General features: G+C 41.8%; 1 protein-coding gene across 1 annotated transcript in view; it reads left to right on the top strand.

The window, feature by feature from the left end:
• Positions 1-17,786, top strand: part of LOC117821488 (membrane-associated guanylate kinase, WW and PDZ domain-containing protein 1-like) — a 109,240-nt gene that overhangs the window by 72,656 nt on the left and 18,798 nt on the right. The window contains 8 exon segments of the mRNA XM_034695806.1: positions 467-689; positions 1,317-1,399; positions 2,030-2,065; positions 4,651-4,708; positions 4,845-4,939; positions 6,082-6,204; positions 6,666-6,851; positions 8,397-9,011. Of these exon segments, the coding sequence (XP_034551697.1) occupies positions 467-689; positions 1,317-1,399; positions 2,030-2,065; positions 4,651-4,708; positions 4,845-4,939; positions 6,082-6,204; positions 6,666-6,851; positions 8,397-9,011 (1,419 nt within the window).

Raw genomic sequence — 17,786 nt, 5'->3', positions numbered from 1 at the left:
AGAATTGGGCTGAGAGCAGGGATGGGGGGTGGGGATTGCTCGCTTCAAAAGAGAGGGGCTTATGGGTGGAGAAGTAAAACAGGGAGGTGCTGGGAGGGGGGTCAAAAAGAGTTTGGGAAAGACTGCTGCTGAAATAATTAGCATATTCCTGGGGCCCTTTCAGTACACTAGAAATGGGCGGGACCAAACTAACCATACCAAACATAGGGGGGGAGGCGATAACAGGGCACTCAGTGTGGGTTAATCTGCGTGACTTGTGCTTAAAGTAACCAGATTTAACTGGTATGCTGATTTCATCTCTCTTTCTCTTGCATGCATGAGACATAAACTGTCTTTCTGTTCTTTTTTTTTTTTTTTGGTGTTGTCGTTCTGTGTTGTTCCTGTTGTTGTTCCTGTTGTTGTTGTTGTTGTTGTTATCCAGGATCCTTAGTGCGTAGTCTCTTCCCCTCTCCTTTGTTGTGCACAGGTAACCCTAGCGACCCGGACGAGAGCCGCGGCGGCATCCTCCGGCCGTACCCCGCACGTGACAATGCTCCATCCTGTGGTCTGAACAATGCAGCCACCTCCACCTCGGACAGCGGGCAACAGACGCTCGCAGAACCGCAGATCTCTCCAGAAGACCCGCTCGGGCCGCTGCCGGAAAACTGGGAGATGGCATACACTGAGAGTGGAGAGCTCTACTTCATAGAGTATGTATCAACAACATGCAGCGGTTTACAGTTTGGAACTGCAGCACACACTCCTCGCACTGCCTGAACAAGCAATAAGTTCATACTATAGTTAATGTTTTGTGTGTTTTACCTGCACTATTATCCCTTTTGTTCGTCCAGTGGCTTGTCTTCCCCAATGATTTGGTTTTTAGGCCTCTCCCCAGCACAACCTGCCCAGCCCCCTGGGTGCAACCGCTTTCCTGTTAATCCCTGCATGTCCCGATCTCTAAAGGAGATCACATCCTGATCACCTGACTACCTCCACCTCTCTGTCCTCTCTGCAGCACGGCAAAGGCACACGACCCGGACATGGCTGTGTATTTTCAGAGCTTGTATGTTCATTTCTGCTATCACTGAATTACAGCATGTTCTTGTGTTACAATAGAGGGAAAAAGTCCGGCTCTTTAGTGTCGATTTCCTGTCTGTGCTGCTCTGTTATTCTCATTTCTCTTTCGCAGAAGACGCATGCTGTCCTCTGTAAACTTGCTGACGCGGTTTACTCTCTTTGATTCTTATTGATGCATTCATGCACCCCTGCTGTGCTTTTATGTGTCTGTTTGACGACCCCTGTTCAATTGTGCTGTTGTCTTGTTTGTTTTCTTTCAGCCACAACACAAAGACCACATCATGGTTGGATCCTCGGTGTAGAGACAAAGCCTCCAGGCCTCTGGAAGAGTGTGATGACGATGGTAAGCTGCAACACACATTTATGTAATAATGGTGTAAATTTACACTTCTATGTGGTGGTATACAAATCAAAAGTAGTTGCTTGAGGTCTTTAGTAGCGTGCTCCTGGTTCAAACTCAGTGTTTATTGTAAATTTCTTTATTTGTCGATGGCATATTTACAAGGCAAATTTTGTTTTAAATTTTTAGATGCTGATTTTGCATGTCACGTATATGTGCCATTGCGCAAGCTCAGGATTTTGTTTTTGTTTTCTTTCTCAACTGTCATTACAGGAGAAGCTGGGAAACAATTCCCTAATAAATCAGAAATGTCTGATCATTTCTTAATGACAGTTTACCAGTTCAGGATGCAGAACACAGATTGCTAAATTGCTCCATCAAGTGGTGAAACACAAAGTGGCACATTGCACTCTTTTTTTTTTACATTACTGTTTTTTCTTGAAATGTTGTTGTTACTTGTTTATTCAAACCTGAAACTAAGGTGTTTCCCTATTCACCTTTCTCTGGACTGTCACTTCATCCTTTATTTGCTCTCGACTCCTCCACTTCCTACGCCCCTCTCTCTCCTGCCATCCATCCCTTCTACTCTTCATTTTATTCTCTTTGTTTCATCCTGCTTTCACATTGGAGAAGAAGGGATACATACAGAGGAATTGGAGGCCGATCTGGGTAAGATAACACTGTAAAGGCCTGTCCTTATTAGAAATGCTCCACCAACTGTGAAAGTAAGAATCCTGATGTTCTAGCGGTTTGAAAATTAAGCCTTTTTAATTCTGTCAGTAAGCTGCGGTGGAGAGATTTCTGAGGCAGGGTAAAAAAATAAAAAATACCACAAGTGGCATTGTGTAGCAATGGTACGATATTTGTGTGTTTGTAATAGCTCAAATTCCGCATGTAACAAGAAAGTCAGGAAATGATAGATGCCTGTGGCAGCTGAGAGTAGATGTGCATAATGTCTAATGTCTAATGGTGGTGGTGGTGATGTGCTTCATAGCACTAGGCTATGTCTAAAAAATTACTGAGAACTGCAAACTAGTGTAAAAAAATGCTATTTTTTTTAATAGAAACAGTAGAATAAGGTCAGTGATGGATTGAATGTGTTTCTTATGTATTTGTTTACGATTGTATATATAAAAAGTGTGTCTTTGTTTTTGACTGAAACTTTTAAAAGCAGCTCTGAAGCAGAATGGGGTTTCTCCGGATTACTGCAGAACAGAGATGATTAACTTAAGAGATGGTAAATAAAACCCTTTCATTTGAACCTGACCAAAGCTAGTTATTGCCATATATTATGGATCATGCCTATGCCTTTAATCCTAAAATCAGCATCAACAGGTTGTGTCTTTTTTTATATGTTAAGACAGGGGTTCCCAAAGTGTGGGTCAGGACCCCCTGGGGGGTCGGTTGCAAGACACAAATGGGGGGGTCGTGAGATGTCTTCCAGATGTTTTTTTCTAAAGTTATCCAAAAATATTTATTATTATTACTATTATTACTCATTTTTGTTATTACCTTGTTTTCTTATGTTTATCTTCCATTTTGTTTGTACTGTTAATTTTCTTCTTTTTGTTGGTTTTGTATTACTTATATAACACTTTTGTTAACTTGTGGTGAACAAAGAAATACTGAGAAAAATGCAAAAAAAAAGTTGAATGACAAAAGTGATCAAAAAATAGTACATTTTACCGATTTATTGTAAAAACAATATGTCAACAAAATTAGTAGCTAAACTTGAAATAAAACCTTGAAAGTAGAAAATTAAATGAGTTTTCTGCCTTTCTTTTTGCCAGATGACTCCTAAGTTTAGGGTTAGTGAACAGTTAATTATCCAAAGCATCAGTAGCAGTAGGTTAATTCATAACAACACAGGAAACACAGCCACATGCTCATATAGGTAGGGTCATTTTCTGCAGACCAGCTAAATGAAGCTACATTAAATCACTTTGAGGGACAGTGGGGGTTGCGAGTCTTTGGCACCTATATTTTGGGGGTCGCAGGCTGAAAAGTTTGGGAACCCCTGTGTTAAGATATGCATGAATGTGTTTTGCCATGACAAATACAAGTTCCCAGCAGGGACAATAGGAGTATTTTATCTTAGATGAATTTGGTCTAATACAGATGTCTTGCTACAGATTCTGGTCAACCCACTTAAGTTCAGTTGATCACAGACTGTGGCTCAGCTGTGTTCTCATCCCATTTGCAGGCAGCACAAACAACTCTGTAATGTAACCAGAGCTCAGTCTTAAACAGGGCCTTGAATGTCTGCCTGTAAGCTGTTATTATTGCCGGCTGCTCAGTTGCAGACAGTCTGTGATTATTGATTGTGAAATCCAGTCTCTCATAAAAGAGTTTACTGGACCTGGGAGAAGCCCACAGTAACAGTAGGAGGTAATGTCTTTGTTTGAAACCGGATGCATTGAGAAGGGGTGAGGTGGTATTGTATACGCCTGTTCCCATGAGGCGTGGTGGGGTGTGTCCACAGTAAGCATGGGTGTTTACAGATTTCAGCTCTGGAGGTTTTTGAAGTTTTGGACTCCTCTTGTGTGTTGACCTTTTTTCGGATGAAGTCTTGTTTGAAGTTGTGAAAGTGGTGTTTGTTTTCACAAGTTTTTGTGAGTTGTTTTAGTCCTAATGAGCGTAATAATAAAGGCAGCATGAGAGCGATCCAGGTCATAATGTAGTTTATTATAACACTAACATCTTGGTGCATCAGACATGTTAGCTTGATTGATAATAAAACACAATCTCTACTGGCACAGCTAGTTCTGTTAGACGAGAGTCGGTTTGGGTGGAAACATTATACTTTTTACAATTGTAATAAAACTGAGAGTTAAAAAGGTTGTTGTTTTAAGGTCTTGTGAGTCATTGGCAGCTAAAAATCTGCTCGTTGAGCTCAAGAAGAAACATAATTCATAACCCTGTTGCAAATTAGTTGTCGTCTAAGATAATCTTTTGGCTTTTGATGCTTTTTTAGAATTTAAAAGTTAATTCAAATCAGAGAAAAGCTGCTATAAAAAAAAGCAAGGTCATCTACCATGTTTATGAAAACAACATATAAAAGAAACGGCCTCTCATTAAAACTGTTAGGAAAAACTGTGAAATAATGTTAGCCTCTGATGGCATTTCCAGAGACCATAGTTAGTTTTTTTTTAAATCTTGTGCACTCTTTTACAACCCCATCATTCAGCTCTGCTCATAAACAAATGTAAAAGGTGTTACTCTTTCTTTAAAGTTGTGTGATTTGTGTATTTCAGAGCTGCCGCCCGGATGGGAAAGGATAGAAGACCCAGTATACGGGGTTTATTATGTAGAGTAAGTAAACTACACGTCAACTCGGAAAGAGAAACAGACATACAGACACATGTTAAATGCCTGTCATATTGAAAAGAGCATATTATAAACTTTAACTTACTGTATTCTTTGTTTCCTGTCCCTCTCTCTGCCTCAGTCACATAAACAGAAAGACTCAGTATGAGAATCCCGTGTTGGAGGCGCGGCGTCGGAAAATCCTGGAGCAGCAGCAGCAGCCGCAGCCTCCAGAAGGTGAGCGGTATATTCGAGGTTCGTTTCCTGCCCTGGCACGGCACCATTTCTTTCTTTCTTCATGTGTCTGAGTGTCGTGTCCTTCTAGTTCGTCTAGTGCTCTCCAGGGTTTGGGTCAAAAAGCCATGGTTTCTGTTTGTAACTTCAACCAATTTGTCAAAACATGGCACATACAATTAAAAAAGTGATTCATTAATCATCTTTTTTTTTTTTCACACAGGAACTCAATTTTACTAAACTAGAACTAACTGACCCAAGCCCTGGTGTTGTCTTTGGTGTTTAGATTTTAATGTACGTGACTTTAAATCATAACAGCTGTATATCATTCGTATTTGATCATTTAATTTGCTTTATCATGAAAACTCTACAAAGTGATGTTAAGTTGGTGGATGGAAGGCAAAGAGGCTGCAGGACAGGGGAGAGACAGGTGCATGCTGGTGTTCTGAAAACATCAGGAGGTTAGTTATTTCAGTGTAGCATGCTGATTTTGTCCGTACGTCAACAAAGTCAGGAGTTGGACAGACTGTGACAAACGTCTAATAAAAGTAATAAAGGTACTCTTCTATCATTAATGCCATTAGCATCACACATAGAGATGATATATAGACATTACACACAGACTCAGTGTGACTAATACTTTTCCAAGGAAAGCAGACTTTAATGTCGAATGGATGATAAAAAGACTGAGTGTTTCAGCAAAATGGTTTTATCTATTATGTTCTTGGTAACACTGAAAGTTCTTCCATATCTATTTAAACACACACTTTCTTGAAATCTCTTTGTACTTTGTCAGGGTTTAAAAAAAACCTGCATAGCCTTCAATTTTCTAAAATGAACAACTGTTGCATATTACCTTTGCTTCATTATCACTGCCAAGTTTGTAAATATACTGTACATTTTTCATATTACATGAATCAATACAGTTTCTTGAGTTCAGCCAACTGCACAAATAGAGGAGATGTAACATAATTCTTTATGATTGAGGAGCAAAATCGAGAATGTAAAGTTTGTGCCGAAAGCTTTGTGTCTTCTCGTGTGTTGCTGTCCAGTGTTTGTAACGTCTGCATGTGTTTGTGTGCATGCCAATACATCTTTGTGTTTGTCTTACATCGAGTAATGTGTGTGTGATTGTATCTGTGCAGAGTGGATAGAGGAGCACTCCTCAGCAGCGGCACCGTTAGCAAACTACGCTCCAAACCACCTGGAGACCTACAGGGACCCTCAGGGCCCTCCAACTCTACCTCCCGGCCCTGCAGGAGCCAAACGTAAATCCTCATGTTTACTAGATACAGTTTACACATTGATACTGCTTGTGTTTTGTATTATGTGCTTTTGACTGTTGTCCAAAGATATGTTATTTAGTTCAGTTTTCTTTTGACTCGCTGACGTCTCCTAATGTGACAGTTTAATTTACCACCAACTATTTTGAAGAGTCTTCTACTTGGAAGTGGCAAACCAGTTGTCTTATTGCATGCAGACCTAATGGCTCTCATGTCAAACTATTCCAGCAGTCTAGGTATCAGAAAAAGAAAAACAACCTGAAACTTCTCAAATCTGTGAATGTTTCAGTTTTCATAGTCAGAATCCTCAGCTGTCAGCTTGTAGGTTTTTTCCTCATGAACAATGCAGACACATAATTATGATGAGGATTTTGCACAACTCATCATTCTAGAATGATGAAAGTCAAATACCTGACAATAAGAGCTGTTTCCCTGCTCCTCTACAGGAGGGAAGCCTTTCTTCACCAGAAACCCAGCAGAGCTGAAAGGAACCTTCATCAACACAATGCTGAAGAAGAGTCGTCGTGGCTTCGGCTTCACGGTGGTCGGAGGTGACGAGCCGGACGAATTCCTACAGATCAAAAGTCTGGTGCTGGACGGGCCTGCAGCTGTGGACGGCAAGATGGAGACAGGTGCAGTACAAGACCACAGTCCACAGGGGGCACTGTTTTCTTTCAACAACACACACAACAGTGTCCCACCACTACATCCATCCATTTTCTGTGCTTCTCATGAGTCCAGATACACCGTACAGAGTTTGATGTGCACTCCAGCAAAGGGCTCAGGGTTGTCACACGGTGAATTCCTCAAGTGCTCAAGGGCTCCACAGTTGATTTCTTAAGCCTTTTATGCAAACTTTCTATAAGTCTGCAACTGTGCTGACCTTGCTTCAGGAAATAGCCCATAATGCAATGCACAATTGCATGAGGAATTGTAGATAGTAATGCAAGAAAAATCCTCAAATCTTACTGTAATCACATGAAGACGTTTACTTGTTTAAATAAAACACATGATGCTTCACAGCATTATGTTGTGCACCTATTTGTAGTGGAATGATATCACTACATGGTGTTTTGCTATAATTTTCCTTATTAACTAATCAACAGGGAGAAAATAATGAAGAGCTGGTCTTACAGTAATACATCAGCATGACATTTTACTGTGCACTGAAATGTCCCTCCGAATAACGGGATTTCACAAGATTCTGGTGAAATCCTCGCACAGCGTTTGAAGCCCTCACAGTCTCTGTACTCAATTAAAGAGGGAATTTTACACATCACAGGTCTTGGGGAGCCCCACTGCATATGTTGGAAAAAAAGTTTGATAAAGCCTTTTGTGACTCTGGAGGGAGCAGCATGAAGTTAGATAAATCGCCTCTAGTGGAGTCATTCTAGGGCACGACCAAGACGGTAGCCCACAAGTTTTAGAATCTGACGAAGGGAAGTTAGAGTTATGGGTGGGGTTAAAGAGACCCCAGTAGCCTGCTTCTCTCCTTTTTTTTGAGGCTAGCAAGTTTAGGATACGTTAGCTGCTACCAGCATAACAGCCTGAAAAGAAAACTGTTGGTGTAGTTTTATCATGGGTTATGTTGGTGGGACATTTTGACAAGATAGAAGATTGTTTGAAATAAAAAGTAACACCTCTGCTTCAGCTTCATTGATTTTAATCCTGTTTTAAATAGCCACCATTAGTCTGATAGTGCTATTTGCGCTCACTGCTAAACGCTGCAAAAGCTCTTTTAAAATCAATAGGGGTCGAAAGTTTAGGGTTTAGGGAGGACAACTGAAATGGGCCATGCAGTTTAGGTTTGCAGAGAGCTGCATCAAATCCCAGCATGCATTGGAATTGAGGCACAGTGTATCTCTGTTTGAGGGCTTACACCAGCCATGGTGCGGTTGTTGAATGACTACATTAAAAAGTGGAATTTCAATTTAGAACTTTAATTATATCAAGGCTAAGATTTATGCATATGTTGGCCATAATTAGGGGCGTGGTTGCAGCGGTTTGTCAGGTGTCTGCTCCACGTCTGTGCCTGTTTCTAGAATAGCTGGAAGCAAATTAGAGTCACAATGTCGTGGGCTTCATAAACCAATGTGTGATGTCACTTAGACAACATTCATGTTTTCTAAAGTCTGTGGAAGTCTATGTCACTAATAGTGTTATTGTCTTTGTTGCAGGTGATGTGATAGTGAGTGTGAATGACACCATTGTGCTAGGCTACACCCACGCTCAAGTGGTGAAGATCTTCCAATCAATCCCCATCGGTTCCATGGTGGACTTGGCTTTATGCCGAGGCTACCCGCTGCCCTTTGACCCTGATGACCCCAACACAAGCCTGGTGACCTCAGTGGCCATCTTGGACAAGGAGCCTATCATCGTCAATGGACAGGAGACGTTTGACTCGCCATCCAACCAGGCCGGACCGGTTAACGGCATGAGGGATCCGCGGCCACACAGCCCCTCTGCTGATGTGGCGTCTAATGGCTCACACGGCTACACCGCCAGTGATGTGGTCACCCTCGCCTCGTCCATAGCTACCCAACCTGAGCTCATCACCATACACATGGAGAAGGGCGACAAGGGATTTGGCTTCACCATTGCAGACAGCCTGACGGGAGGAGGGCAGAGGGTAAAGCAGATAGTAGACTATCCACGTTGCCGCGGATTAAAGGAAGGGGATATTCTCATGGAGGTCAACAAGAGAAACGTCCAGAGTATGAGCCACAATCAGGTGGTGGACCTGCTCAGCAAATGTCCCAGAGGCAGCGAGGTCACCATGCTGGTGCAAAGAGGTACGTGTTACATCTTCAAGTGAGATATGTGCACACATGGGTAGACGAGCACATGCAGAAATCAAGCTCGTTATTAGGCATGCAGAAGAATGCGCTGTTGTCTTCTGAAGAGACAACAGCTTGAACACTTGGCATGAAAAGGGTGACATGATGAGAAAGCAGGAGAGAAAAGTGAGGAAGAGAGTGGGTGGCCAGTTGAAAACGCTCAGGCTGGATGGGATGGATCGAGGAGAGGCTGAGTTAGCATGGCAGTCGATGAGCAGATGAGTGTGGGAAGGAGGAGGAGGCGAGATGGATGAATGAGAGAAGGGGGGGGGGGGGGGCAAGAAGTACATAAGGTCAGGGACTCATGTATGCTGTGAATTAGGATGCTGATGAATTGAGTGGCAGAGACTTTTGTCAGTCTTTGTGTTTCTATCATGATGTGATGATTGGGAATTTGATAGGTTTGACTTTTCATTTTCTTATTTTGAAAAGCAGTGTTCCTGGAACTACAAATAGAGAGGATTAGAGCCTTATATCATTGATTTGATAGAGAATAAAGTATTGACTTGTTTTATCGACCAAACTCTGACGTTCTAATGTAATCAAATGATATAAATATAGTTTTTTTTTAAGTAGTGGATGCTACTATTTGTGGATTCGTCACCTATTTTCTGCTATTCCTTTTCCAGTGGTCCAAACATTTTGCCTGAAATATCCCAGGAATAAACGTTCTCCTCATTAAAATGTCAAAACACAACAAATTGTTTGCCATACTGTGAAGTTTCCACGCAGAAACTGACTGACACTGAGCATCCTTATTGCTGTTAAATTGCAGACCGTGCCGTCTGACCCATGTCTCTATCAGTGGCAGGTTGGGATGTGCGCCCCACATCAATTATGCCCTCTAATGAGCTGACCCTGTGCACCGCTGCTTGAGTAACGCCGCAGTGTTGTGTTAAATGTCAGCATCATTATGGGCTTGTGAGAGTGTGTCTTGAGAGGGAGAATTATAAGGATGCAGCTTTTCTGCTACCAGAGCGCAGAGAGAGAGGTACAAAGAGAGGAAGAGCGGGACAGGGGAAATGAGAAGGAGGTGACAGTCACTGGGGCAGGAAGGGCAGCTGACAGCAGCGTACATCATCTGTGTTAGCTTTGACACCAGTCTGTTATTATTATGAGCTCAGGTGAGCAGCCAGGTGATGAGGGTCAGAAGCTAAACACTCAGAGACAGACAGGGGAGTGATAAACTAGGCTTCTGTCTTAATGGTTAAAGGTGCAGAGTGAAACTACAGGAAACATGGTGAAATGAATGATCTGATAAATGTCTTTGAGTTTGGATGGATGGATGGATGGATGGATGGATGGATGGATGGATGGATGGATGGGTGTCTTAGATAGTCAAGTATAAACACCAGCAGCTTTGCAATCATTTTGCTGAGGTGAATAAGGTCCAGTTTGTTCGAGACTGGTAAAGTTTGAACAAGCATTTCATACAAGCTTTGCCCGACATTCTCAACTGAGGTTTAATCCCCAGCTCTTTAGTTATTTTGTGGCTTTTCGCTTTTATCAGACGACAGCTGAAGAAAGACAGGAAATGGGAGTAGAGATTGGGCGAGGACATGTTGCCCAGGGTTGAGGCGGGGGGTTAAGCCACTGCGATGATCCACCCAACTCTTAAATCAAGGTTGCTGCACACATTTTTAGAAATGAAATGTAAGACTTTTGAAGACCCACACAAAGGGAAATGAACACCATTTCTGCACAGCATCAACCATACATCCCACGTGTAAGAGCTACTATATGTTGCACATCTTGCAAGCTGCTTCATAAACACTGTTTCCCCCGGCCAATGATTCCCGGTATTTTTCGACTTGAAGCCAAATTTCCTTGAACTTCCATTTCCATCACCTTCTTACTTCCATCATAAGACGGCCACATGGACAAAACAATCCACTAAAAGAATAATGAAAAATCACAAAACGCTAGACAATGTAGTTTCATGCTAATAATAATTGATAGGTTTTGTATAGCGCTTTTCTTGGTACTCAAAGTCGCTTTACACAAAAATAATGATACAAATAAATAAAAAATAAAGCAGATGAATACAGCAGAATGAGGACAGTGGTGGGGCGGGAGAAGAGGTTATGTGTTGTATGCTTTTTTGAACAGGAAGGTCTTGAGGTGTTTTTTAAATGCTTGGAGTGGGTCAGAGTTGCAGATCTTTGGAGGTAGAGAGTTCCAGAGAGTTGGGGCAGCGATGGCTAAGGCTCTGTCCCCCAAGGTGCGGTGCTTGGTCTTGGTGATAGGGGACAGGAGGCATTGGCATCTGATGATCTGAGGTGGCGACACAGGAAGTGGCGTTTGAGGAGGTCTGTCAGGTATGAGGGGGCAAGGTTATTGAGGACTTTAAGCAGGATCTTGAAGTGGATTCGGTGCTGTATGTGGAGCCAGTGGAGATGCTCTGGAGTGGGTGAGTAACCGGGCAGCTGAGTTCTGGACGTATTAGAGTTTTTTGAGGTCAGTGGAGGGGAGGCCATAAAGGATGCTGTTGCAATAGTCGAATCTGGAGGTTATGAAGCTGTGGATGAGAGTTTCTGCAGCAGAGGAGGAGAGAGGATCTGAGACGTACAGTGTTGCGGAGGTGGAATAAGGATATTTTGGTGACGTTTCTGATGTGGTTTGAAGGAGAGAGTGGGGTCGAGGATGATGCCGAGGTTACGGACTACTGGGGAGGGTGACTGTGTGGTCGTCGATGCTTAGTGAAAGGTTCTGGGTGGAGGGGAAGAGGGTTTGAGGCCGATGAGAGTGAATTCCGATTTATTGCAGTTGAGTTTGAGGAAGTTGTTGCTCATCCAGTTTTTTATTTCAGTGAGGCAGTTTGTGAGGGTGGAGAGGATGGCAGGAGTGATGTTTTTTTTGGAGATGTAGAGCTGGGTATCATCAGCATAGCAGTGAAATTGAAGTCCATGGCGGCGTAAGATGTGACCGAGGGGGAGCATGTAAAGGATGAACAGAATGGGACCAAGCACCGAGCCTTGGGGGACACCATGTGTGACAGGGGTGGTACAGGACTTGTTGTTATTGATGGAGATGTATTTGAGTCTTTCTGAGAGGTAGTAGCTGAACTGAGGAGAATTGAGTGATCAATTGTGTCAAAGGTCTGAGGTCGAGGAGGAGGAGGATGTTGAGGGATCCAGAGGAGGTCATTGGTGACTTTGAACAGTTTTAGTACTGTAGTGGGTGCGGAAGCCGGGTTGAAATGTTTCGTATAGTTGGTTGGTGTGGAGGTACTGCTTGAGTTGGGCTGAGATGGAGCGTTCTATTTTTTTGTGAGAGAAATGGAAGGTTTGAGATGGGTCTGAAATTGTCTGGGTTTGAAAGGAGAAGGAACAGTGCCAGTGGTGAGGGAGGAGTTTATGATGTCCAGGATGAGCAGAGTTAGACAGGGGAGGCAGGATTGTACAAGGGTGGAGGGGATTGGGTCCAGCAGGCAAGTGGCGAGTTTAATACCAGAGTAAAGTTCAGAGAGATCAGATGCAGTTATTGTTGACAAGCAGGATTATCCGCTTTCAGTTAAAAAGAGTGATGAAGTGTCCGGATCAGGCATGGAGGAAGAGGAGATGGCTAACTGACTGTGAATGTTTTCAATTTTGGAGTGGATGAATGATAAAAAGTGTTGTCCATGTGTTTGAGGAGCTTGTTCATGGTGGAGAACAGACATCTCTTATTCAAAGTGCCATCCAAAATTTAAGACTTCCCGCAAGTAAACTTCAAACTTTTCAAGACATTTCATGACCTCAAACTGTAAAAATCTAATTTAAGATTTCCCAAGAATCTGTAGGAACCCTGTAGATGATGCACATCTGATGTTAAGGAATTCGGATACAATATTGAAAAGGAACGAAGGATCAAGTGTATCTATATTACACACAAGGAGCTTTTTCTTTTTGTAGCAAGCAGTACTACACAAGCATCACACAAAAAGAAAGAAAAACAGGAAGAGTACATGGAACATCCGAAAACTTGCTGATGTGATTAAAAGAGCAAAGGTTATGATTGAATATCATAAATAAAATCACATTAAGCTGCTTTAAAGGCTCATGATAGTCAGGACAAAGGAGTGTTTTTGTCTGTTTGTGCTTTATGTGGTTAGAAAATATCTGCAGCCAGACGGGAGCATCAAGAACTCCTTACACAGCAGGTGGTTTGGATCATCCAGGATTGACTAGGCCTTTTTAAGAATCCGGGTTTGAACACGTCACTCAAATTGTTCAAAGACGTGTCTGCTGTTTCTTTTTTTAATTAGTCTGATATAAGGTGCTTAATGAGTAAATCATGACCTTTCAAACTGAGCAGATCTTGGCTGTCTGAGATGATTGTTAACACCCCCAAACTGATGGTCGAAGACCTTGATTTAAGTGTTGACTTTTATGAGCCTTGATGATGAAAAACCACAAATATGACATCTCATGGTTCATCTCATGACTTATCTAAGTCACATCTTTGATAGAAATTAAGTGGAGAAAATGCAGACATGGACAAAGCTGCAGCTTCCAAAATATAAGAGTGACGCAGAGGGATGATGTATGCTGTTTATGTTTATGTGCTTTGAATGCACTTTGAAATCATAGCTCAATAGTATAGTGTGACACAGATTGTAAATGTTTTAGTCCCAAGTGTGAAGTTGCCCCAAGTGGATTAGTATACAATAATGATTTTCAAATGTTTTAATAGGCATATATTCACTGACTTAAGCAGCCTCAGATAGGAGGGTCTGCTTTTTCCCAGATTAATTTATTGAAACTGAGTGTTTCGGGGTTTCGGAGTGTTGCTCAAACAAAAACAAACAATTTAAGACCGTCACTTTTGTCCCTGGGAAACTGTGATCTGCCTTTGTCTCTATTTACTCAACATCTGCCTCAGTGACTCCAAAATGTGCATCACAGATTAGTCAAACATTGAAAATAGTCATTAGTTACACCAGCGCTCGGTAACAGCCGCTCTTTGTACTGAGTTGTGAGCTTGGCTTTCTGTCTGTGAATGATGCTGTGACCTTTCAAGTGATCGCTAGCTGCTAGCACAATCATTCACAAACAACAATTACAGGCGCTAAGAGGAGTGGAGTAGGGGAGATAAGAAACGAGAGTAGAGGACTGCAAATAGGAGGAACAGGGATCATGGTTTTGAGAGAGTGGAGGTGGAGGATTAGAGCAGAGACTGTGATATTTGCTGAACAGCAAGTTAAAGTTCAGTCAGGGAAGCGTGCATGAGAGGATTGGTTCAGAAAAATAGAAGAGGAGGAGGAGGAGGAAGAGGAGGAAGAAGGTGGGCTTCAACTAAAAGAGGAGAGGAATCCTTAATCTGTTCAACTGTGACTCATCAATCTGCGCTGTCTGACTCAGAGTCAGTAGGCTATTTTTTTAGGGGGACACAAAGAGCAAGGTCAAACAAACAACAGGGATTATTTCTCTTAAACATGTTTTTCTGTGTTTCTCGGAGGGATCACAAATTGCTGGATCGGCCAGAAGATTGCAGAGATTTCTTGCAAAAATCAGTTGCAGAATTATAAACAGATCTGTGTAACATTTGCAAAATAGTAAGATAGCATACGTGTTCTCTTAAAGGTTATTATTGACTTGTCTGCATATTACATGTGCACAACAAAGAGCGAGAAACATATTTTGTTAAACCACACAAGTGTGTCACTTTCAACTGAACACTGAGAGTTAACTCAGTACAGAAGAGGATTAGCTTTATCTCAGAATTCTGACTTTAATCTCAGAATTCATATTTTTTTTTCGTACTTCTAACTTTAATCTCAGAATTCTGACATTAAAGCTGCTGTTGGTAGTCATGATATAAACATCAGTTCTGAGAGAGTTTTCGAATGTCAACACTACCCCTCCCCTCTCTGCTGTCGTAACCCCGCCCACAAAAGATCGTTGTGCACATTCTATGAGGAAGTAGTGGCTTCACAGCCAAGAGTAGCTCTGATTGGTCGGTGATAACGGGAACGAGGGGAATAATAACATTGCTTGATACAAAGGCATTGGAAAACACCGAGATTTCGCCATAATCTCAAATTACTTCACTTACAGATGAGTACCGATTGGTATTATGACCTTTTCTCCAAACCCAGCAGAAAAAAACGTACAGATTTTTACACCATTCCTACCAACAACAGCTTTAAGCTCAGAATTCAGACTTTTTTCTCAAAACGATAATAATAAAAAAATATATAATGGACTTTAAATTTGTTTTTTTTTCAGTGGCCCTACTCTTCTGTAGCTCAGGAGTTCAGAAGCTTTGTCACAGAGCTTTTTCATAATGCTGTGTTGCTTTTTGCGGTTACCTTAATGCTACCTGCAGTGGCATATCAGTGTGCCCAAAATGAACAAAGACACATTTTGGGGGTTTGGATCGCCCAGCAAATGGTCTCTCTAGTTTTTTTGTGGTTATTTAACACTTAGAACTGGGTACAAAGGCAGCGTGTTATTTGTGCGATGGAAAAACACTAAAAGTAGAGCGGGACTTTGTATTAGCAGATCCACTGAGCATTTCAGAACATGGAGGTGATGTTAGTCATATTTTTATTATTAAATTGCACAAATTCTGCAAGGTTTTAGATTCAAAATAAGTATTTTTTCCAAGATTCTTCATGCTCAGCCTTTTAGAGCCATCATCTGACAAATGAGCAGTGGCTTGAAAAGTGTTAGGCAAGTGTGATGTGCAGGATCCATTTTTATCATGATGTGTTTCTGCAACGCCCTCACACTTTCTGCAGTTTCATGTGAAAACTCTACCTGTTAAAAATATCCATTCTTTTTTTTTTGCCTCAACATTTTTTTTTATCCTTTGAAATTTTAAAGACAACATCTGGTTTTTTCACACTCAGGATCTTCCCCCCCTGTAAAGGAGGCCAGGCCAGCTATGACTCCTCCATCTTGTCTTCCCATCGTTGTTGCCATGACAATTGTGCACACGATCCTGTCCCCTGAGAGACAGAGAGAAAAAGAGAGAAGATTAAAAGACAGAGAGAGGCGGGGGGGGGGGGGGTTTGAAATGTAGAGAAAATGAATGTAGAGGAATGAAATATGACGGAAACAGACGACAACATGGATCAAGACAATGTAATCTGGATAAAATAAAAAGAGAGGATCACTACTGAATATGGGACAATATAATAGGTAGAACAAGGACAAATGTTTTGCAGATTCGGCTTAACAAAAGGGAGTATTACTCATGTTGTGTGCATGCACCTTGAATATAGAAGAGCTGGAGGAAGGACTGTTCTCTGGCTGTGTGGGCTCTGCATAGACCCACCAAGGCCACAGCTTCAGAGCTGCAGATTCAGTTTGAAAAGCTCTGTTTTTTTTTTCTTTTTTGCCGCTGCTGTTGCTCCAGGATGAAAAAATGACCCCAACACTTACACTCACGCACACATTTGGAACCAGAAAATGGTGCTAAAACATGCAATCCTCTACTTTAACTAAACTTTTGCTCTATTTGTGAGTAAACTGCTCTTTGCGTGTGGGACTTGTGAAATTGAATCCCTTGTTAATAAGTGATTTTGAGCATTGAGATATTCAACAGATTGTAAGACTGTTTTAAGAGTTAATGAAGATATACAAGGGTGTAATCCACTCTTTTAACACCAAAAAACACACATTATACAAACTAGCGAGCAGAAGCACTAATGCTAATTGATGAAATAAATGTTTCATTGAAGTGCCACATGCATATCTTCCCTCCCTGCCTCCATATTTCCCTCATTAGCATATTCCTCTTCTGATTCTGCTCTTTATTACAGTCATTTTTTTCTGTCTACTGTAAAAGAAGCTAAGAAGCATCCTCCTCCTCCTCCTCCTTGCTGATACTTAAAGCACACTTAGGTCACCAAACAACGGATGGCACTCGCTTTCACATCAAATTTATTTACTTCCTGTCTCATTTGAATGATAATAGACACAGTCTTAGTCATTCTGGGAGAAGGTTGCCTCTGTAATAATAAAATCAGCCCTTTAAAGCCACTGTTGCATCCTCTGTATCAATTCAGAGTATTCTAAACGGAGCAGCATTCTTAAGCAGAGCTTTACAGTTATTCAGCAGAGTAAAAAATATCAGGATTATGGCTACGTTGCATAATGTGAACGCTTGTGTGTGTCTGCATAAATAAACGCACAGCTTCTTGCCTAACTTCCTGGGCTCGTATATAGACCTATGTTTAGCATGCATGAATTTATAGATGCTACTACAAAGTTGCGTGCGTGCAGGAATGTGCCATTCCCATATTTCATGCATCCAGCTCCTGCTGCTCATAAATGTTACATTCAGCCGGATTCGATCAAGTCTGAAATACACATATACATCCCCATCATAGTGCCGGAGAACGTGCAGCGGATTTGAAGACTGCATCACGCATGGAGATGCATTCACGGCAAAGAGCAGCATGTAAATCAGCTGGTCCAGCTGACACGATGGATTCAAATAGACCTTAGGTCAAACAGCGTCTGATTCTTGAATCTTTATTCCCCTTCAGCTCTTACCCAAAGTTACCAACCATATGGCCATGGTTAAATTTAATTTCTATATGCTAAATGCTCATTATGCCGACCTTGTTCCAAGTTAGAAGATTTTCAGAGGGTGTTTTAAAGTGGAAGGTTTAAATTGACCCTGAACACTGTGCGTAATTTCGGGCTCCTGGGTCATGTAACCTAGTGTTGTAATGGCAGACGCATATCATTGACACCTGACCCTGTGATGTCCTTTCCTGGTTGCACACAACAAACA

Source organism: Notolabrus celidotus, chromosome 11 (assembly GCF_009762535.1).
Source record: "Notolabrus celidotus isolate fNotCel1 chromosome 11, fNotCel1.pri, whole genome shotgun sequence".
NCBI classification, from domain to species: Eukaryota; Metazoa; Chordata; class Actinopteri; order Labriformes; family Labridae; genus Notolabrus; species Notolabrus celidotus.
The sequence above is the reverse complement of the archived record's forward strand: the minus strand, read 5'-3'. Positions and strand labels throughout refer to the sequence as shown.